This window comes from Macaca thibetana, chromosome 6 (genome assembly GCF_024542745.1).
Source record: "Macaca thibetana thibetana isolate TM-01 chromosome 6, ASM2454274v1, whole genome shotgun sequence".
In the NCBI taxonomy this organism is placed as follows: Eukaryota; Metazoa; Chordata; class Mammalia; order Primates; family Cercopithecidae; genus Macaca; species Macaca thibetana.
The window spans coordinates 4,101,644-4,122,087 of record NC_065583.1 but is presented as its reverse complement, the minus strand read 5'-3'; the positions used below and the strand labels follow the sequence as shown (position 1 = coordinate 4,122,087).

General features: G+C 57.6%; 4 protein-coding genes across 13 annotated transcripts in view; 1 reads left to right on the top strand and 3 right to left on the bottom strand.

The window, feature by feature from the left end:
• TMED9 (transmembrane p24 trafficking protein 9) overlaps window positions 1–20,444 on the top strand; it is a 214,054-nt gene that overhangs the window by 112,345 nt on the left and 81,265 nt on the right. The window lies entirely within an intron of this gene.
• DOK3 (docking protein 3) lies at window positions 346–9,563 on the bottom strand. Of its 3 annotated transcripts, none has more exons than XM_050793217.1 (6): window positions 8,989–9,563; window positions 7,550–7,731; window positions 6,328–6,633; window positions 3,441–3,540; window positions 3,173–3,345; window positions 346–3,091 (listed from the first exon to the last, which is right to left on the bottom strand). In XM_050793217.1, the coding sequence occupies exons 1-6, from the start codon at window positions 9,047–9,049 to the stop codon at window positions 2,414–2,416; spliced, it is 1,500 nt and encodes a 499-aa protein (XP_050649174.1). In that variant the 5' UTR covers window positions 9,050–9,563; the 3' UTR covers window positions 346–2,413. The 3 variants fall into 3 exon arrangements, with proteins under 3 accessions (XP_050649174.1, XP_050649175.1, XP_050649176.1); XM_050793218.1 differs by lacking the exon at window positions 8,989–9,563 and adding an exon at window positions 8,339–8,975; XM_050793219.1 differs by lacking the exon at window positions 8,989–9,563 and adding an exon at window positions 7,829–8,320.
• DDX41 (DEAD-box helicase 41) overlaps window positions 9,647–20,444 on the bottom strand; it is a 98,320-nt gene continuing 87,522 nt past the window's right edge. Inside the window, exons 2-18 of the mRNA XM_050793205.1 lie at window positions 14,949–15,003; window positions 14,755–14,865; window positions 14,350–14,509; window positions 14,181–14,255; window positions 13,991–14,051; window positions 13,747–13,883; window positions 13,247–13,319; window positions 12,977–13,130; window positions 12,762–12,898; window positions 11,744–11,906; window positions 11,409–11,540; window positions 11,077–11,148; window positions 10,846–10,942; window positions 10,562–10,711; window positions 10,390–10,461; window positions 10,164–10,274; window positions 9,647–9,997 (exon numbers count right to left, since the gene is read on the bottom strand). Coding sequence (XP_050649162.1) covers window positions 9,861–9,997; window positions 10,164–10,274; window positions 10,390–10,461; window positions 10,562–10,711; window positions 10,846–10,942; window positions 11,077–11,148; window positions 11,409–11,540; window positions 11,744–11,906; window positions 12,762–12,898; window positions 12,977–13,130; window positions 13,247–13,319; window positions 13,747–13,883; window positions 13,991–14,051; window positions 14,181–14,255; window positions 14,350–14,509; window positions 14,755–14,865; window positions 14,949–14,975 — 1,869 coding nt within the window. The 5' untranslated portion in view covers window positions 14,976–15,003 and the 3' untranslated portion in view covers window positions 9,647–9,860. The remainder of the gene's footprint in view (window positions 9,998–10,163; window positions 10,275–10,389; window positions 10,462–10,561; window positions 10,712–10,845; window positions 10,943–11,076; window positions 11,149–11,408; window positions 11,541–11,743; window positions 11,907–12,761; window positions 12,899–12,976; window positions 13,131–13,246; window positions 13,320–13,746; window positions 13,884–13,990; window positions 14,052–14,180; window positions 14,256–14,349; window positions 14,510–14,754; window positions 14,866–14,948; window positions 15,004–20,444) is intronic.
• Window positions 18,125–20,444, bottom strand: part of FAM193B (family with sequence similarity 193 member B) — a 35,843-nt gene continuing 33,523 nt past the window's right edge. For all 8 annotated transcript variants that reach the window (XM_050793168.1, XM_050793169.1, XM_050793173.1 and 5 more), the window contains 2 exons: window positions 20,347–20,444; window positions 18,125–18,513 (listed from right to left, as the gene is read on the bottom strand). In XM_050793168.1, the coding sequence (XP_050649125.1) occupies window positions 20,348–20,444 (97 nt within the window). In that variant the 3' untranslated portion in view covers window positions 18,125–18,513; window position 20,347. The remainder of the gene's footprint in view (window positions 18,514–20,346) is intronic.

The following is a 20,444-nucleotide window of genomic DNA, read 5'->3' as shown; positions in this document are numbered from 1 at the left end:
ATCCCTCCAGGCTTTGCGCTGTGTCCACACACATGCTGGAAGAACACCAGTCTCCATTCCCCCAACCCCCTTTCACCCATGGGATCTGGAGATGCCTTTTCCACATCCAGATGTCTCGTGTGCAGTGGGATTACTAAATCTAGAGCTCAGGGGGAGGTCTGCACTGAAGACAGACCTTTGGGGTCAGCACCGAGGGTCTGTGACACCTGGAGAATGATTGGCTTGCTGAGGCCAGTGGTTCCCAGCCTAGGCTGCATATTACAATCATCCGGAAACCCAATGAGCATTGAGGCCCAGACCCCACCTACCCAGACTGATGAACTCAGAGCCCCTGTGTGTGAAATGGATTTTTAAAATTGTTTATTCTCTTGGTAGGTCACTCACAGAACATGCATGGACAGTTTTACAGGCTTTCAGGAGATTCTTTGTGTAGCAGGGTTGAGCTACACTGTATCAGAGCCTAGGACCCTGGGAAGAACTCAGAGAGGGCCGCAGTAGAGGCTGGGAAAGACAGAGTTATGAGGTAGGAGGAAAAGCAAGTAATGGGGGGTGTTTCAAGAACCAGAGCTGAGTGCTGCTGAGAAGTCAAAGTCCTTGTTGCTTTTGTTTTGGAGAATAACGTTGGTGACTCTAATAAGAGCCACATAATGGCATCATGGGGATGAAGGAGAGTTAATTGAGGGGAAAATAGGGGTAAGAAAGTGGAAATGAAAGTAATCAACAAGTCTTTTGAAGAGTTTTTGCTGTGAAGAGGAACAGAGAAACAGGGAGGTGGCCAAAGGGGAATGTGAGGGCAAGGGAAGGTTTAAAATGTGACATTACAGAGCATGTTTGGGTGTGGCTGGAAAAGCCGCTGATAGGATGAATGGGCCCAGGAGAGAGCTGAAATTTCCAAGCTCTGAGGAGAGAGGAGCCGGGATAAGAGCATAGCTGGGGACAAACACTGTTGCGACTGTAGGGGTAGGAAGAAGACGGATGGATGCCAGTACACTTGCAGACGCAGTGGGAGAGCCTGGCCTGTTTCCCCAACATGCCTGTGAGGAGACACTGGGTGGGGACAGACAGGAGGTTCTGGGGAGGAGAAAAGCTGCCCCTCTAGGGAACAGGGTCTCTGGTGCAGGGAGCGCCTGCCCTGCACTGTTGAGGATGCAGTCAGCCTGCTTAAATGGGTTTTTTTGGCTATGGGCGGCTGTGTGCAGGCACAGAGGAGGTCTGGGCTCATCCAAGGCCAGGGGCTTTGCCAGACCAATAAGATGAAAGGAGAGAGAAGAGGGGAAGGGACTATGGATAACAGAGGGGATGGTGGGCAGAGGCCTGGAAGAGCCAGAAAAGGGTCCCCCGGTAGGTCGATGTGGCTAGGCAGGGGCAGTATTGGCCGTGCGAGAGGAAGTGAGCTGGAACGAGGAGGTGGCCAGAGGATGAGGCTTGGACACAAGAGAGCAAAAATTATGTGTCCGTCCTGAAAATGAGGTTCAGGATGTGCCAAGGGTGTGGGCAGCTGAGGTGGAGTTGCGGTGAGGGGCCAAGCAGCCAGACCCCTGGAGGCATGATGCTTGTGCGCATGGCTGGCTCCTAGGATGGCAACAGCAGCAGGAGCAGAGGGAGCGCAGCATGGAAGTCTTCAGGAAACTTCTCTCCCCCTGGAATGTCGGCTCCCAAACAGGACCAAGGCTGTCCTGAACACGGCCATGTCCCCCAGTGCCTGGCACTGAGTAGGCACACAGCAAAACTCTCATCTAGGATGATGCCTGATACATCATTTGTTCTCTCTCCTTTACAGATGAGGAGACTGAGGCCGGGGGTTCCCAGAAGTATCTGCAAATTGTTGGAGTTTCAGCAGGGAACAAGTGTGTGGGGCGAGGGCGTCTCTGAAATCCCTTCCACTTGCTCCCCGCCCCCATTGCCTCCTCCCAGCTCCCCAGCTTGGGCCTCCGGGTCTCCAGTTGGGCCCTCATGTTGCTCCTTCCCCAGTCTGACAAACAAGCCTTGCGGTTCCCTCCGCCTGCCTCTTCGTGTCACTCTGGCCATGGGGGGCCACATGGAGTCCTAATGATCTCCATCCTGTCTGCTGCCGCAGTGGATTTGAGCCCATGGGTGGCAGGTCAGGCCCAGGTCACCTGTGCCCCTGGAACCGGCACAGGGCACTGGTGCTGGCCGCAATGAACATGGGCAGGGGCGTGTGCCGTGAGTGCCCCTGTTGGGCGCTGCTCTGAGCTTTATTATCTGCGAGTCTGCACACCGCGTATGTGGAGGGCAGGGCAGGGCGGAGGTCCTCCACAGGTGGCCTGCCTCATTCCTGCAGGCCAGGGTAGACACAGGCGTGTGTCCACATGGGCCCACTATGTGCCCACCAGCCCACCCTCCTGTCCCAGGGGAAGCACCTCTCCCCTCTGGCCACCACTCTGCTGGGTGTTCAGGGCCGGTCACAAGGGGCAGGGCCCTTCCTCCGCTCACGACTCAGCAGGTTCACCAGCTTGGCCTTGAAGCCTGCCTGAGGGTCAGGGCGGCCTGTGCCCTCTGCCTCATCCAGCTCCAGCAGCCGCCGGTACTGGGCTTCCAGACTGCTGTCGTGGGCCGGGCTGGGCCAGCTCAAGTCTTCGCCGTTGTGGTAGATGGGACTGGCTGTGGGGCTGCGGCCGCCAGGGCCCTCGTGCTGCTCAGGTTCCCCGCTGTGCGGTGTGGGGCTGGCCTCCAGCACACACAGGTTCTCATAGAGGTGCTCCGTGTGTGGGAGCCCACTGGCACGCTTGCACACTGAGGCGTAGAGCCCGGATGCCGGATCGCTGGGCTCCAGGCCTAGCAGTAGCGGCAGGCTCTGGGGTCCGGGCTCAGCCAGGCGCACCCTCCTGGAGGTGGGTGGCTCAGGTCCTGGTGGCATCTCCCGCAGCTCTCCGGGGGCGTCCAGGGAGGGCAGAGAGGTGGCCCGTGGCAGGGGGCAGGGCTGGGCCCTGGCCAGCTCTGGCAGTCGCTCCCGCTGGCGGGTGATGGCCCCGGCCACAGCCCTGCACAGGTCGGGGGCACAGGGGGTGTGGAAGGCAAAGAGGCCCTCACCCGAGTCGCAGCGGCGGCCGGCTTCAAAGGAGAACACGCCCTGGGCACAGGCGACACGGGTGGGGATTAGCAGGAGGGTCCAGGGTGTCGGCCCCCCACCCTTCCCACCCCTGCACCTCACCTTGTCAGAGCCGAACTTGCGTAGGAAGTGGTAGGGCCAGCTGTAGAGGACCTGGGTGACCTTGGCCTCCCTCAGCTGGATGGCATCTGGGCCCAGCACCAGCAGGGCCGGCCCCTTCAGCTGGCAGCGGGTGGCGGCCTCGGTCCTCTGCACCACCACGGGAAACTCGCCCACTGTGGCAGGTGGCCAGGACATCCCGGTCAGTCCCCCAAAGACCCAGCCCTGGGTGTTGGGGGTGGAGGCTGCCCTTGTACCTCCTCCAACTTACCTTCCTGCCAGGAGGAGTAGATGGAGTTCTCCTCCATAGGGACCAGACCCCTCTTGGGAGACTGGGCATCTGTGGATCCTGAGGAGGCCTCCCCTGTTCCCTGGGGAATGAGTTCAAGTCAAAGGTGGGAGCACCACACTCCCATGCCCTGTCCCCTCCCTTGGGGTCAGTATCCCAGGACTCCACCACAAGCCAGGGTCCCTTCTGAGCCTGTTCTCCCACCTGGCTCCCCACTGAGAGTGCTGGGCTGGGAAAGAGGTGCGGTGCTTGAGGGTGTCAGAGCTGCAGATCACTGGGGACGCTAGGGGATGTGCCCTGCAGCCCCTGGGCTTGGCTGGGCCGGCTTCTGCATGTCTCTGACAGCCTGGAGCAGTACAGGGACAGGAGTGTTCCGGCTGGGACACACGTGTGAGCTGGGCGGGGAGCAGCACCCCAGGTGTCTTCTTCCATCTCACTGCAACCACCTGCTACGACCCTGCAAGGTGCCCCCAATCTCTGCCTATGCCTCATCCCTACACCCAGGCCTTCAGTTGTCCTCTAGCTCTTTCCCACTCAGCCCGTCTACTAGGACCACCCTGGCCCATAGCAACACGGCCGGGTCAAATGCCACAGCTTCCTCACCGGGCTCCTTGCTCCTGTCAACTGCCTTTTTTTTTTTGAGATGGAGTCTTGCTCTGTCACCCATACTTGAGTGCAATGGCGAGATCTCAGCTCACTGCAACCTCCACCTCCTGGGTTTAAGTGATTCTCCTGCCTCAGTCTCCCAAGTGGCTGGGATTACAGGTGCCCACCACCACGCCTGGCTAATTTTTTGTATTTTTAGTAGAGACAGGGTTTTGCCATATTGGGCAGGCTGGTCTTGAACTCCTGACCTCAGGTGATCCACGTGCTTTGGCTTTCCAAAGTGCTGGGATTACAGGCGTGAGCCACCATGCCTAACCTCAACTGCCTTTTGTTTTTTTATTTTTTAAATATGATAAAATACAGAGAACATAAAATTTACTGTTTTAACCATCTTACATTTTTTTTGTTTGTTTTTTGAGACACAGTCTTGCTCTGTCAGCCAGGCTGGAGTGCAGTGGCACAATCTCAGCTCACTGCAACCTCTGCCTCCCAGACTCAAGCAATTCTCCTGCCTCAGCCTCCGAAGTAATAGCTGGGATTACAGGTGTGTGCCACCACGCCCGGCTAATTTTTGTAATTTTTTTTTTAGTAGAGGTGGGGTTTCACCATGTTAGCCTGGCTGGTCTCGAACTCCTGACCTCAGGTAATCCACCTGCCTCGGCCTCCCAAAATGCTGGGATTACGGGTGTGAACCACCACGCCCGGTCCATTTTACATCTTTTTTTTTTTTTTTTTTTTTGAGATGGACTTTTGCTCTCTCGTTGCCCAGGCTGGAGTGCAATGGTGCAATGGCGCCATCTTGGCTCACCGCAACCTCCGCCTCCCAGGTTCAAGTGATTCTCCTGCCTCAGCCTCCCGAGTAGCTGGGATTACAGGCATGTACTACCACACTCAGCTAATTTTGTATTTTCAGTAGAGACGGGGTTTCTCCATGTTGAGGCTGGTCTCGAACTCCTGACCTCAGGTGATCTGCCCACCTCAGCCTCCCGAAGTGCTGGGATTACAGGCGTGAGCCACTACGCCCGGCCACCAGTGCTTTTTAGTATATTCACAAGGTTGTGCAGCTGTTGCCACTGTCTAGTTCCAGAACTTTTCCATCATCCCACATGGAAACCCTGTACCCGTGAGCTGCCACTCCCCACTTCTCCCTTCCCCCAGCTCCTGGCAAGACTCATCTGATTTCTATCCCAACGGAGTTACCTAGTCTGTGCATTTCTTTTTCTTTTTTCCTTTTCTTTTTTTTTTTTTTAGAGACAGGGTCTCACTATGTTGCCCAGGCTGATCTTGAATTCCTAGGCTCAAGCAATCCTCCTACCAAAGTGGGGGATTACAGGCGTGAGCCACTGCGCCTGGCCCGTTTGTTCATTTTTATGGCTGAGTAGTATTCCATCTTGTGGACAGACCACGTTTTGTTTATCCATTTGTCAGCTGATGGCCATGTAGGCTGTTTCCACCTTCTGGTGTCCGTGAGTAGTGCTGCTATGGGGTTTTTTTTGAGATAGGGTCTTGCTCTGTCTCCCGGGCTGGAGTGAAGTGGCACGATTACGGCTCACTGCAGCCTCGACCTCTGGGGCTCACGCGATCCTGCCGCCTCACATGTACATGTTTTGTTTGAACACCTGTTCTAGTTCTCTTGGGCACACACCTAGGAGTGGGCCTGTGGGCCACATGGTAACTCTGTTTACCTCTTTGAAGAACCCCCAGGCTCACTTCCTTTTGACCCATCACAGACCTTGTGGGGCTTTACAAACGTGTCTGGCTACAACCCTCCAAAGCCTTCGCCTCACACTCAGAACAGAACCACACACATGGCCTGGGGCGTTTCAGCTGCTCCCCTAAGCTCCGTGATTTGGCTTCCTCCTGCACTCCTATCCTTCCAGCCATGTCGCCTTCTTTCTGCCCTTAAACACCCCACACTGTCCGACCTCGGGGCCTCTGCCCACGGGACTGCCTCTGTTCACAACTCCCCAGGCTGCCCCTGTCCTCAGACCTTTGCCCAGTGGGCTCCTGTCATTCAGGGCCCTCCTCTGAGAGGCCTTCCCTGACCACCCTGCCCATTGCACCCTCAGTTCCTCCTGCTCCCCTGGCGGTCCATTTTCTCCACGGTGCGCGTGGCCCTCTGAGAGTCATTATAGATTTACTTTTCCCAGGATTGTAGGTGCTCGGTGGAGCTTGCTGGGTGACGGGATGTGAGTGAGCATGGAGGTGGACAAGTCGGGGGCAGGTGCCCCAGCCCAACCACCCCCCTGCCCGCCGCACTCACCGGGAAGGCCAGCTGGCAGATGGGGCCCATCCAGGCCTGGCGGTGCTGCGCGGCCAGCAGGTGGCTTCGCTCGGTGGTGGTGAGCAGGAAGGCACCGGTGTCCCGGGGGCAGCTCTCACCGTCGGCCGGCAGCACCGACACACAGTCAGCCAGGCGGATGACCCGTCGCTCCCCTCGCCGGCCAGGCCCTGCCGACCTGTCACCTGCTGCTCCCAGGCCACCATCCCGGACCTCCCAGCTCTCCAGCCGTGCCACGCCTGATGGGCCTCCTGCATACAGCAGAGCCCACACCTTCCGCCAGCACTTCTGCGGGACAGGCGGGGGAGAGCGGAGACTCTTGGGTGGCAGATTCTCCGTGCCACTCGGTTCAGCACAAGCTGCTTGGCAAACGCTCCCAGCCAGGAGCAGGCCCCTGCTCCCTAGTTTCTCAGGGCGCCAGGAAGGAGGCCTTGGCTGGGCTTGGGACTGGTCAGCCCTGGGTTCAAATCCCAGCCCGCTCTTCCCGAACTGTGACCTCCACAAGCATCGGTGTCGTCTCTCAAAAGGCCACGAGAACACGAGTTGGGGCTGCTACCGGGTCATGTTTGTAAAGCCTCCAGTGGCCGGGCAGACCACCAGACACTGCCATTATGTTGGCTCCCTCTTGCCCCCAAAAAGGGGCACTTGGGCCACAGGCCAAGGGCTGGGGTGGGAGGGAGGCCTCCGCCTCACGCTGGTAAGGAAGGAAACATGCAAATAGCTTCGAGCAAAGGAAATCGACGGTTTATCTGCCTGGGCAGCAGCTGCAGCTGAGCTGTGGGGGTGTGGGGCCACTGCCGAGGAGAGGTGACCCCCCTGCCTCGCTGCTCCCAGGACAGTGCCGCTGCAGGGAGGGGCTCCCCCCTTGGGACTCCAGCTCAGCCCCTCACCCTCCCTAGGGCCCGCAGTGGGTCAGAGGCTGTGAAGCTCTTCCCTGCTGGGAGGTTTGAGCCTTCGACCCTCTCCCGCTCCTGTATTCCCCGTCTCTCCCAGAGGCAGGGTCTGGCAGAGCCTGCTCAGCCCCTGCCATCTCTGGCCGAGACCCGTGCTCTGTTCCACTCCCCATACCTGGGGTGGGATCCTTCACCCTGACTCCCTTCCCAAGTCTCCCAGGTCTGCCTGGGCTGTCCGAGGCAGGGGCGGAGGCTGCATTCTCCACCCACTGTTGGTCCTTGGCAGCTGCCTGGCAGCCAGGAGTCCCCACCTTGCCAAACTTGACATGCTGCTGGTAGAGGATGCCATCCTTGATAGGGGTCTCCACAGGGTCCATGGTCACGGCAGGGAGCAGGGCCGCTGCTTCAAGACCTGGGGAGACTGATGACAGGCTGGACGGGAACTCCTCACACTTCCCCTTCTGGCCACTTCCCGTCCTCCGTCCAGAAGCAGCTGCAGGCCGGGGGGAGGGGAACCTGTCTTCAGCTCGGGCTGGGGCAGCGTGGATTTCCTTCCTGGGGTTCTGGCTGCCCAAGGTGCCCACACCTACCTGGAGGGAGTCCCTGGCCGCCTGAAGGCAAACAGCCTGCGCCCGCACCTGGTTCAGCTGGGCATGAGCGTCTGGTGGCAGGCTGGCTCCCTGCGTCATGCGTTCCCGCCTTCCCCCGACCCGCCCTGGGCAGCTGTGCACCCTGGCCTGACACTCCCTGGCCGTGCCTCCAGCCGGGACCCTTCTCTAGCCAACTCCTGGCTTTCCCACTCGGCGTCCCAGCTTGAGCGCCTCACCCCATCTTGCTGCTCTTTCTCCCTGAAATCTCTCGTGTTCACCTGCTCCTCTCCACCCGACGAGCCGCTGAACGTTGGCAGCCTTGGCATCCCCCTGGGGGACACAGCCCCACTGGGGCCCCATGCAGCACTCGCCACAACCCAAGGCCACCCTGTCTTTCCCTTTCCTGGGCTGCAGCCCCGGCTCCTCAGCCCGACGCTCCGGGCCCGTGTGTTCTGGCCTCCGTCTCCCCCAGGCTCATTCCCCCAGACCAGCCCCTCCGGGCCTCCTCACCACTGTGCCGCCTGGGAAGGTGGGTCACCTCTTCCTCTTGGAGGCCTTCCCTGACCACTACACGCTGTCCGAGAGCACAAAGGCCCTCACGCTGGGTATCCAGTCCACATGGGATCCACACCCCTGAATGGCCCCAACCACGTGAGTGTGGGTGGCAGGTCCCAGTGGGCCCCGGAGAGGTCACATGTTCATTTAAAGCGTTGCTTCCTGCTGGGGGCTCATTTTGTTGGCTTGCCTAGCAGGAGACCAGTAGCGGGGCTGTGTGTGTGTATCTTTATTCTGGAACAGTCTCAGGTCATTCAGTGTCACCTCTGGGAGAGAACATGGAAGCAGGCTAAGGAATGCCGTTTGGGCATGCACTTGGCCAGGAAATATTTCCTAAAGGCCTCCCAGCACCTGGCTCTGTGCCCACTGTGCCCAGGCAGCCCTGAGCCCCAGCCACCTCAGACACCATGTCCTTTGCATTCTCATCGCCATTTCAACAGTGAGGAAATCAGTGCTTAGAAAAATTAAGTAACTTGCCCAAGGCCACACACCAAGTGACAAATATGGCTTGAGCAACCGCCGTCCCACTGGAATGAGCATGTGGCCATACACACAAAGTGCCCGGTTCAGAGGAAGTGTGGCCGCCTGTGCCATTCCCTGCCTACCTCTCGCCAGATGCCGAGATCCTGCTTCATCTGCCAGCGGTCTTGTGACTGCCGTCCACATTTCTGTGTGTGCATCTTTCTCTCCCCTCGCCTGAGAGCTTCCCAGGTAGCCATCTCCCTGGCCCGTCTAGATCCTCACAGCTCAGCAGAGCTGGGCACAGAGCAGACTTAGGGGGAGCTTGTGGCCTGAACGGCAGTTCTATGACATCTGCTGCCTCCTCAGTCAACAGAGCAGAGGGCTTCCTACAGGTGGCTGGCGCAGGCAGGCAGTGGGTGGGGAGCCTCAGGCAAGCAGCAGCCCCCCAAGGGGCTTCAGGAGAAGCCCCTGAAACATCACACCACTGACAGGAAGAGTGAGCCCGAGAGCTGTGACAGCTGGCCAGGGAGACCAGAGAATCCAAGCACTTCTCCTTGGCCTGCCAGTGTGGTCCCTCCTTGAGTCATAAATTCACACAACCCAATGGAGAGATGCTGAGTCCCCAGACGCTGGCACCAGCTCGGTGGCTCCTTCCATGCCCAAGTACCAGCAGGCCGGGTGTTGGCAGTGCTAGCGGGAGACGCTGGGGCCTTGCCTCAGAGGGGCTCCAGAGGTCAGAGGTGATGTCTGCCCCAGGAACCAGGGGGCGGATGAGATGAAACACAGAGGCAGGGCCAGGGCTGGGATAGAGGTTTGTGCTTTAATGGCAGCTGGGGTGAAAGGAAACAAAAATAGTAATTCTGAGGAGCACAGGGAACAGGCAACCAGGACCAGTCTGGCCCAGCCCAGGCCAGCCGAGCTGAGATGCTGGTTCTGTCCAGGGGGCTGCTGTGTGTGTAGACTGGCGGCAATCTTGGGGACTGAGGCCCCTTGGAGAGGAGGGAAGACCATCGGGTCAGAAGTCCATGGAGCTGTGGGCCAGGTAGTCCTTGCGGCCGATGTTGCTGACCTGCTTGGTCTGCATAGCCTCGAGTTTGGGGCAGTCGGTGATCCGATGGCCCAGGCCCCCGCAGAAGGCACAGCCGCGCTCTCCTGGGGGAATGGGGACAGGGATCAGCCAAGTCAAGGGCCAGGATCCATGCCCTGGACCTCAGGCACCCTGTTAGGCACCCTCGGTCCCTGTTTCGTGTTTCTGAATTCCAGCACCCCCTCCTGCCACCCGCCGGCTGGGGACTCAGGGATCCCGCCCCGCAGTCACCTCCAATGTCCAGCATGGACTCGTCCCCGCAGTGCAGCACCTGCAGCACAGGCGGCACCTTCTGCCTGGCTTCCAGCAGCAGCGCTTTCAGGTCCATCAGCACTGACTCATCTGGCGGAGGAGTGGGGAAGCATCAGGGCCCATCCTGGGCCCTGTGGCCAGAACCTGGGTGGCCATAGGCAGGGGACCCGGGGAATAGCTAAGGTGGCTCTGGTGACAGACTCACCACAGGCTTTGTTGATGAAGGTAGTGGCGATGCCTGTGTTTCCCGAGCGCCCGGTGCGGCCAATCCGGTGTACTGCAGAGAGAGGGACAGACTCTGGCCCACTGCTGGACACCAGGTGCCTGGCTTGGCCCTTCCCCAGCCTAGCCCATGCCCTTGGGCCCCAGGCCCCTACCATAGTTCTCAATCTCCTCCGGCATGTCATAATTTATGACGTGCTGGATGGCAGGGAAGTCCAGGCCCTTGGAGGCAACGTCTGTGGCTACTAGGACATCCTTCTTGCCCTCCCGGAACGCCTCGATGGCCTTAGTCCGTTCCTCCTGGTCTGGGGAGGGTCAGGCAGACACTGTCAGAGCCACCATGGGATAGGGGAGTGGCAGGCCGCCCAAGTAGGGGAAGGCGTGAGGTAAAGCGCCGCTATTGCGGCAGGGTCCAAGCCAGTGTGTGCACCACCCTGACCTTTGCCCCCATGGATGGCTACGGCCTCAACCCCCTTGAGCAGCAGGTACTCGTGGATGGCGTCCACGTCTGCCTTCTTCTCTGCAAAGATGAGTACCTGTCCGGAAAGACAAACTCCAGTCAGGGGCTGACTGCCTGGGCACCCACCTCACCTCCCCCGGCACTCCGTCCCCTCCAAAGCCCTGCCTGGTCCTAGGGACTCTGGCCCCAGCCTGGCCTGGCCGCACTCACAGGCGGCGGCGTCTTCTGCAGGCACTCGAGCAGGTACACCATCTTGGCCTCCTCCTTCACGTATTCTACCTCCTGCCACCACAAGGTGATCTTGAGGTTAGGTTTACCCGCCATAGCCCTGCCACAGCCCGTCATCTGGACCATGAGGTGACCAGAAGCCTCTGGCCGCCAAGGGCTGGGTGTCCTAAAAATTTCCCTGGTTAAGGGTCAGGGGCTTTGAACGAAACCCCCAGTTCCCACAAGGTAGACCCCCGGCTCCAATCAGCTTCAGGGAGCCTTATCAGATCCAGCCCCCACAGGTGAGAGACCGCCCATCAGGAGCGCCGGCCCACCTGGATGACATCCAGGCTGGCAGCCCCAGCACGCCCCACGTTGATGGTGACAGGCTTTACAAGGGCACTCTTAGCAAAGTTCTGAATCTTCTTCGGCATGGTGGCACTGAAGAGCAGGGTCTGTCGCTGGCCCTGAGGGAGTGGGGGGGTTGCGACCAAGGGCACGCAGGGCTGGGCTGAGGGGCATGGGGTCTGAGGAAGCTGAGCAACTGAGACACAGCCCACGAAGTATGAGCAGTGGGTGGTGTGGTCAGAGGCGTGGGGTCTCCACAGTTTGATGTGGTGTGCAGTGGTGGGGTGGTGTAGGGGTGCCCTGGCTGGGCGGGGGCAGGCACCTTGAAGTAGGAGAAGATGGTGCGGATGTCGCCCTCGAAGCCCATGTCGATCATGCGGTCAGCCTCATCCAGGGCCAGGTAGCGACAGATGTCTAGGCTGACCATCTTCTTCTGCAGCAAATCCATGAGGCGCCCTGGGGTGGCCACCATCATGTGTACACCGCTGGGGACCAAGCAGAGACCCTGAGGTTGGGGCCACTGGCCTAACACCTACCTAAAGGCAAGCAGACACCCTGAATCTGTTCTGCTGTCTGTCCTTCTTCCTATTTCTTTGTCCCCTTCTCATCGTTCCCACCACCTGCCCTATGTATAGCACACAACTCTCTCCCAAGGCGCTGCAGCCATCTTTACCACCGCTCAGCCTGGCACGCCCTTCCCCCTTCTCCTGGGTCAGTCCTCTCACCCAGAAGCGCTGTCCTGAAGCTCCAGAGGCTTTACTTGGGGCTCACTTTCCTGGTCCCCTGGCTTCATCTTTTCTGTGCCCACATCTCCCTAAGACTCAGAAGTCCATAGAGAAAGGCCTCTGGGATGGGGTCTGGCCCATCTGTAAACAGAGGGCCTGGTCCAGGGCCTCTGGCGGTCTGCAGAGGACTGCACAGCACGGAAAGGACACAAGTGCCACTGGGATCCAGCCCTACCCCAGTGCCTCAACCTTCTTTACTGACCACTGAATGACCCTGACATTCCTGGGCCGTCCACCTCTGTGTTTTCAGCCTGGACTGCTCCTCTTCCAAATTCAAACGTCACCTTCCCTGCAAAGCCTGCTCTGAGCTCCCACCTCCCAGATGTCCCCAGCAAGGTGCGCCATTCCATCTGCTGTGCTCCCACAGCACCGGGCCACATCCCTCTGTCCTCCCCCAACTGACCTCCCCATTAGACTGGGAGCTCCTTGAGGGTTGGACTCACAGCAGCCCTCTGTGAAGATGTGTGGAGTGGCTAAGGTAAAGGGTCCTTTAGCTTTAGCTTTTCCACGGACTTGCAGGTGGCAGAGGTGGGGGCAGGGAGTGCCAGCACTCACTGTCGGATGGTCTCCATCTGCTCCTTCACGGACATGCCCCCAATGCAGAGCGCGCAGCGCAGGAGTGGTGAGCTGTCCTCCTGCAGCAGGCGGCAGTAATACTCCAGGATGCCATGGGTCTGCCGGGCCAGCTCCCGCTGCAGGCAGAGGGACAAAGGCTGGTACCAGATGGCAGCCCCAGTCTCTGGCCTGCCCTCCGGGCCAGCCTGTCTTACCGAGGGGCATATGATGAGTCCGTAGGGCCCCTCGCGCTTTGAGAAGGGTAACCTCTTCTCTTGTTCCAGGCAGAACATGATGACAGGCAACGTGAACACCAGTGTCTTGCCTGAACCCGTGAAGGCGATGCCTATCATGTCACGGCCAGATAGACTGTTGGGAGAGGATGACCCGAGAGCCAATTTCAACAGAAGATGAAGGACACCTAGCCATTGCTCCTCCCCGTTCCCGCCCTCCTCAAGGACCCCAGGTCCACAGTCCACACTCACATGGTGGGGATGCCCTGGATCTGAATGGGTGTTGGGTGGTGAATGCCTTTCTTCTTCAGGCCTCTCAGGATGGCTGTGAAAACCAACAGACATCGTCCTTGTGACTCACAGGTACTTTCTCAGAGCCCCAAAGCCTGTAAAACTGGCACTATCCCTACAAGTTGCAGATGATGAAACTGAGGCTCAGAGCAAGAGAGAGAGAGGGAGGAAAAAAAAAAACAAAAAAGAGACTTGTCCAAGGCCCACAGGCTAGGTGCAGCCAGGACTTGTACCCAGTGCCTATGCCCAATGGCACTTTCCTCCTGAAGCTTCGTAACAGCAGAGAACAATGAACATGTACAGCTGGGGCAACAAGGAACCTAAAGAAACTTCTCCTCAAATCCCTCCAGCCCCAGTGACTGGATCCAATGCAGATGTGGCTGAACTCAGGGTGGGCTCGGACATAACCTCACAGGCATTTGATTATAAAAGTGTGGGATTTCTCTCCGGTCCCTGACTACCTGCAGGAAACTTCATTTCCTTGAAGCTCTTGATGGGTGGTGGGATACCGTCTCCCTCCACCAGGATGTGGTATTTCTTCCGCACGCGCTCATGTCGCTCTTCAGACATGCTCAGGACATAACGGGGCGGAGTCCAGCTGTGGATGGGTAACAGGGATCAAGAGAGCTCTGGGAACAGCTGGCCTGGGAGCAACCCTGCATGTACCATCCTAAGCAAGGGCAACTGCAGACTGTACAAACATACCTGGTTTTGATGGGGTCATCATATGTGATGCCCTTGGCCATCTCCTTCACTGACATCAATGCTGAGGAGAAAGACATGGCTCAGGGCTGGCTCCTACTTCTGAGAAGCCAGATCCCTTGAGATATAACATGCCTGGGGCTGGGAGGAGGAGACTCAGTCTACCTTCTCACTATCCTGGCTACAACCATACCTCGGCCCTCAGCCACACTCTCCAGGATCTTCTCTTCTTCCTTCAGCTGCTTCTCCTTGGCAGACTCTTTGCGGGCTGAGAAAAGAAGTGGAAGATGTCAGACAGATACCAACACGGTGCGCCAGGCTCGGCTTCTCCTTTCCCGCCCCGGCAGTGCTGCCCAGCCCACCTTCAGCCTTCTCTTTAAGGTGCTGGTGCTGATCCAGGAGGCTGACGTTGGACTGAGGGCCTAGCGGGATGTCGTCCTCATCTCCCCGGGGTTCACTACCGCTGTCCTGCTGCTCTTCCTCCGCAGCTCCCTTCCGTCTTCGCTGCAGCAGCTTCTGGAGCTGAGGTTCCACCCGGGCCCCACAGATAGAATGGGAATGGGGTCCACAGGGCCAGCGTCAGGATCCTGGCTTTGGGACGAGGATCCTGTGCCCGAGGCGCAGAACCGCCCTACCCCTCAGATCAGGCCGTCGGTCCCTCGTTTGTCTGGGGGCCGCGCCCCGGTATACTGAAGCTCACTCCTCAGACTGCCCTCCCTACGACCGGCGGTCACGGCCCCATCCCTCCCCGGACGCGGGCCCCTTACCAGTAGCTGCCGGCGCTGCCGTAACGGCACATAGGGCACGTAGTCCTCGTCGTCCTCATCCTCCGCCTCGGAGCGGCTTCCTCCGGCAGGCACCTCGTCGGTGCGAGCCCGCTGCAAGCACACGTAAGTCAGGCACGGCCTGCTCCCCACTTCACGCCCGCTCTCACCCGCGAGGAGCCTCGCCTCTCTCCTACCTTCCGTTCGGGTTCCGACTCCTCCATTCTTTGCTGCACGCATGCGCGCCACGGCGAAACCCCGCCTCATCTTTGCGTGGGACCCAATCCGATGTGAAGAAGCGAACGTCGGCGCCTAGCAACGACCTCGGAGTTCCGGATCGCGCAGAGGGACAAATTTGCTCCGGAGCTGCTCTCGCACGGCGAAGCGTCGACGCTTTCATGGGTGGTTACGCGACAGTTGCCAGGACCGAGGGCGAAACCGGCCGCAAGGCATTGTGGGACACCGGAGGACTTGGAGCATGCGCTAAAAGGCTCAACCCAGGCCCACTGGAAGAGGAAGACGCACGCAGCGGAGACCGCTGATCCGGAGTCGGGGCGGGCCGGCGGGTGCCCAACCTCTCCCTGAGCATAGCGTCTTGGGCACGCCCCTACCGGCGGACAGTGCGTCCTCTAGGGCCGGGAGCGCTGGGCCGAGTCCGCGTGGGCCGCCTGCGCTTCCATCCCTGCCAGGGCCGCCGGGGTTGCGGGATAAACCGCTCCACGCACCCTGCCGCCCTGACTGCGCCTGTGTGACACCTATGTTCAGTGGTGGGGGACGCATCAGAAACGGATGGCAGTGGTTTTGAACTGGGAGGCCCTGTATAAATGTAAACGGTTATTACTGTAAATGCCCTAACAGAGCTGCCTGGGGGGCGCTTCCAGGGAAGCGTGGGAATCTCAGGCTGGGAGAGGAGAGGCGTCCTGGGCCAGGGCGCTGCAGGAATACAGGTCTGGCGATGTGCAAGTACACAGATTCACCAGGCAACAGCATTGCGGCTAGGGTGGGATGGGGAAGCCGGAGCTAAGGCCAGAAAAGGAGATTGCGACCAGAGCATACCTGCTGTGACTCTCAGAGTAAGTGGTTTCAACTTTAATATTAGAGACTTCTAAGGAGGAATGACTTGGTCAGCTCTGTGCTTTCTTTCCTTCAAAAGTGTGTGCTGGGCATTGGTACTGCGCTCAAGCAGATGATAAGACACATACCTGGTGTGCGAGGAGCTTATGGATTAGTTGACACTAGAAATATAGACAGATAACTGGTCTTGAAGTTAAAGATCCTGGGGGCCGGGCGCGGTGGCTCACGCCTGTAATCCCAACACTTTGGGAGGCCGAGGCGGGCGGATCACGAAGTCAGGAGATCGAGACCATCCTGGCTAACACAGTGAAACCCCGTCTCTACTAAAAATAAAAAAATTAGCCAGGCGTGGTGGCGGCGCCAGTGGTCCCAGCTACTCGGGAGGCTGAGGCGGGAGAATGGTGTGAACCCGGGAGGCGGAGCTTGCAGTGAGCCGAGATGGTGCCACCGCACTCCAGCCTGGGTGACAGAGCGAGACTCCATCTCAAAACAAACAAACAAAAACCTAAGACAAGGTACCGCTTTTGGAAGTGTCATAGTTTTCATAGTACAATGGCCTCTTAGCTGGGATATGAAGGATACACAGGAATTCATGAAAAACGGGGAAAATTAAAGGAGGAGGAAAATATGTGAAAGTTGGGAGACCTGCGGTTGTGAGACCTTACTGGAGAGGAAGGTCGTCCAGCATGGCTGGAACAAGTACTGGAGTCAGGGGCCCAGGCACGAAGGTCCCAAATGCCACAGAAGTCATGGTAGATGGGCTGCTTGATCAGACCTGCAAATTTTGAATGAAGCAGAATTTTAGGTAGTGTTGCCAATTCAACTGCAGGGCAGGAGTGTAGTACAAGAGCCCATGGGAGAGGGGAACACAGCCAATAAATTTACAGAGAAAGGTTTCACAGGGATTTCACAGCGTCCACATTTCCCTTGGGGATTGGGAAAGGCCAGGGACCAGGAATTGTGAGTCTGTGGGCACTGCTGTTCTTTTCTTTAGTAAAGAAAGCTTAGGCTGGGCACAGTGGCTCGTTCCTATAATCCCAGCTCTCTGGGAGGCCAAGGCAGGAGGATCACTTGAAGCCAGGAATTCGAGGCCAGCTTCGACAACATAGCAACACCCCCCATCTCTGTAAAAAAAAAATAAAGAAGCTGGTGCTTACTGCCAGTCCCTTGGTAGGTCTCAACCTGGGAGGGATGGAGGAGGATACATGGTTTCTGGTCCTGCTCACAACACCCAAATACATGACTCTTAGTGACCCTGTTAGCTCCCCACATAAATTTGAGTTGGTTGTAGGAGCAGAAACTAAATTTTGGGGCATGGAGTTTGGACACAAGTGTGTGAGGGGCATTTTGGGCGAACTCATTATATTAAAATCCAAATTTACAAACCAGATCCATTTCAGGGGATGAGGTAGTTTGCTTGACTTTACATAAGAGTTCATTATCCTCTTAACTCTCAAGTCCTCAGCTACATGTCCCACCCCCACTGGAAAATCAGATCTAATTTATTTATTTTTTATTTTTTATTTTTTTTTTGAGACAGAGTCTTGCTCTGTCACCCAGGCTGGACTGTAGTGGCCGGATCTCAGCTCACTGCAAGCTCCACCTCCCGGGTTCACGCCATTCTCCTGCCTCAGCCTCCCGAGTAGCTGGGACTACAGGCGCCCGCCACCTCGCCCGGCTAGTTTTTTGTATTTTTTAGTAGAGACGGGGTTTCACCGTGTTAGCCAGGATGGTCTTGATCTCCTGACCTTGTGATCCACCCGTCTCGGCCTCCGAAAGTGCTGGGATTACAGGCTTGAGCCACCACGCCCGGCCTAATCAGATCTAATTTATAAAAAAAGCTCAATTTACCCCCAACTTCCCCTGACTGTGTGAAGTCAGTGTGAGGGGCCTTGATGGCCCAGGCTACAGATCCTCAGGGTCTTTCCTAGACCTCTTCTGACATCCAGATGCACCGAGACCAACTTCAACCCCTCCAACTCACCCATCTTGCAAAGAGGGAAACAAGAGAGTGGGGAAGGGGCTGCCCTAGGCTCACATACCAGAGACCTCCCAACAGGAGAAAAGGGCATAGATGCCAGAGTCATACCAGCCTGTGCTCGAGCCTAATCGGCTAGACTGATTTCAGCTCAGTCACTTTACTATTGGCTTCAGTTTCCTCACCTGTAAAATGGGACAGCAGTACCAAACTGCTGATGCATGGCACATGCTAGGGTTAGTGACTAAGGGAGAGCCCATGCTTCTGAGCACACCCTCGACTCCCTCCCCGCCCAGACCCGCAAATCACCAACATGCCAACTCTGTGTCCAAATGTTGCTTTATCTTTCGGCATGAAAGATCTTCACAGTATCAAAAGTAAAGAATTGGAAAAAAATAAAATAAAAACAAAAACAAAAAAACTGAACACAAAGAGAGCAGTGTTGGGCTAGCAGTACCATCAGCCCCGGCCCTTAGGCCAGCCCAGTCCACGGGCTCTGAGTGTGGAGGCTGCGTAGCACCAGGAAGCGGCTCTGCTGAGGTCAAGGGGCCCCAGCGCAGTGTGGCATCCGTTCAGCTTTTGGTTGGTCCAGGATGGTGGGGAGCAGAGAAGGTCTTGGGCGGATAGGTGGGGCACACGGAAAAATTGTAGGCCTTCAGCTGGCAGTCGGGGCCTCAGGACGCCCTGAAGAAGCTCAGCCTGGGCAGGGCCTGAGAAAGAAAAAAAGAGCAGAATCACAGTCAGCGACGGCCCATGCTCCAGCCTCCCCATGCCATTTGGGTACCCATGGGTCTCTGGTAGCAGGAACAGCTGGCTGTTTTTGTTCCCTGGGCTGAAAATGTTGAACAGATTCCCTGAATCACCTGTAGCAGAGGAGGCAGGTTAATGGGTTGGGAGACAAAGCCCCAGTCCTGGGATCCTGACAAAGTGTGGGACAATCCTTGAGTAGATCCAGCCTTTGGCACTTGCTGTCCATCAGCAGGGGCCAGGAGGCCAGCTATGCAGCTGTGCTCCTGCCTCTGACTCCAGGTACACAGCCCGGGGTAGGGTGAAGAAGGTCAAAGGAGAGCACTTTCTAGGGGGTGGGGAGAGGGGCATCTGCTATCTTGGAAAAGAGGCCAGACCAGGTGAAAAAGGGTCAAGAGGAGGGAGTGGAAGGAGACAATTGCGTTTGATTTCTTGGATGACAGAACTGGGCTTGTAGGAGGAGACGCGATATCTTTTCTCTCAGTAGGGATAACAGAGGAAGTGCCTGGGGTTCCTGCTACTCCTGGTTCCCATGGAGGTGGAGAAGAGAGGCGGGATGGCACCCTGGATCTGGAAGATGCTTCTGGGGCTTGTGGGCATCTCAATTTGGCAAAGGGGGCTGACTGAGCCCAGCCCCCTCCGAGCAGAGGAGAACTAAAGTGAGCATAAAGACTCTGGACTCTGGGGCGGCACAAGGGTCATAGGGAGCCCTAGCTCTGAAGGCTGTCCTGGCTGCAGGCTCTCTGAGCTGCCCTTGGGGAGCTGAGGGTCCAGGAAGTTTGCTGCTTAGGCCCAGAGAGGAGCTGGCCTGGCACTGGAAAGAGGAGAAAGACAGGTGGGGCCATCATAGGAGAAGCGAGTTGTTTGTGAGCTCAGTCTGCCTGCCCCAGCCTTCTATAGTCTCCAGGACAGCTATGTGGTTGCCAGCCAGAAAAGGCTTGACCCCAGGGACGCAGCTGAGGATTGAGATATGAAACTGCAGAGCCACTCAGCCCCCAGCCCAGCCTAAGGCCTGCCTGCTAGCTGCCCTTCTCTTCATCAGTAGGGTTCCAGGCCCAGTGCCTTCTCCAGTTTTCTGTTCCCAGTCCAGATCATCATCTGGTACATCATTGTTTCAGACAAAAGGACCTGTGTGGGTGGCTGGGAGAGGATTCCAAAGCCATTTGGCACCCAGGTCTCTTCTTATAGGAGGCAGTGTGGCTACCAATATCCTCATGGAACTTGTCCTGCTTTGGGGAGCTGCCATCAACTCCTCCATGCCTAAATGACCTACAAGCCTTCGGCCCAGCCCATCTGCACCCCCACGATGTTCACTCAGGGCTGGCCCCTTCTTACACTGCTTCAGCTAGGAAGCACCTTGGTAGCCTACACTGAGGAGCCCAGGGCAGGAAGTGGGACTTGACACAAGGACTGATAACATCAGGGGTGAGGACAGCCCCCATGGGTCTGATGGCTATCTGGGCACTTTTGAAAGCAGCTGGTAAGACCCTGCTGGTGATGCCCTAGGAGATGCCAGTCCAGGAAGGGGACCTTCAGGAGCATGGGCAGGAGGGCCCAGGGAGGAGTAATAGGAGAACAGAGGCCTACAGGTGAGTGGCTGTAGGAGGAGATGGGGCCTAGATCTTTGGAGGCTGTAGCCAACTGTGCCATTGCTGTGGAGGTGCAGACAGAGGCCAGGGCTCCCACGCCCAAAGCCCAACTCCCTATGCCCCAGAGCACAGAATGGTCTGGCGGGGGTATAGAGTGTGGCCAAGCACAGGGAGAGGCAGTGGATGTAACTCTTGGGATCTCTGTACCTCACTGAGCTGTGCTGGGAGTGGTTTTCTTGAGGCTGAAGTTGGTCCAGTTCACAGCAACTTTCTGACGAGTCTGCTTTGCAGAATCCAAACAGAAC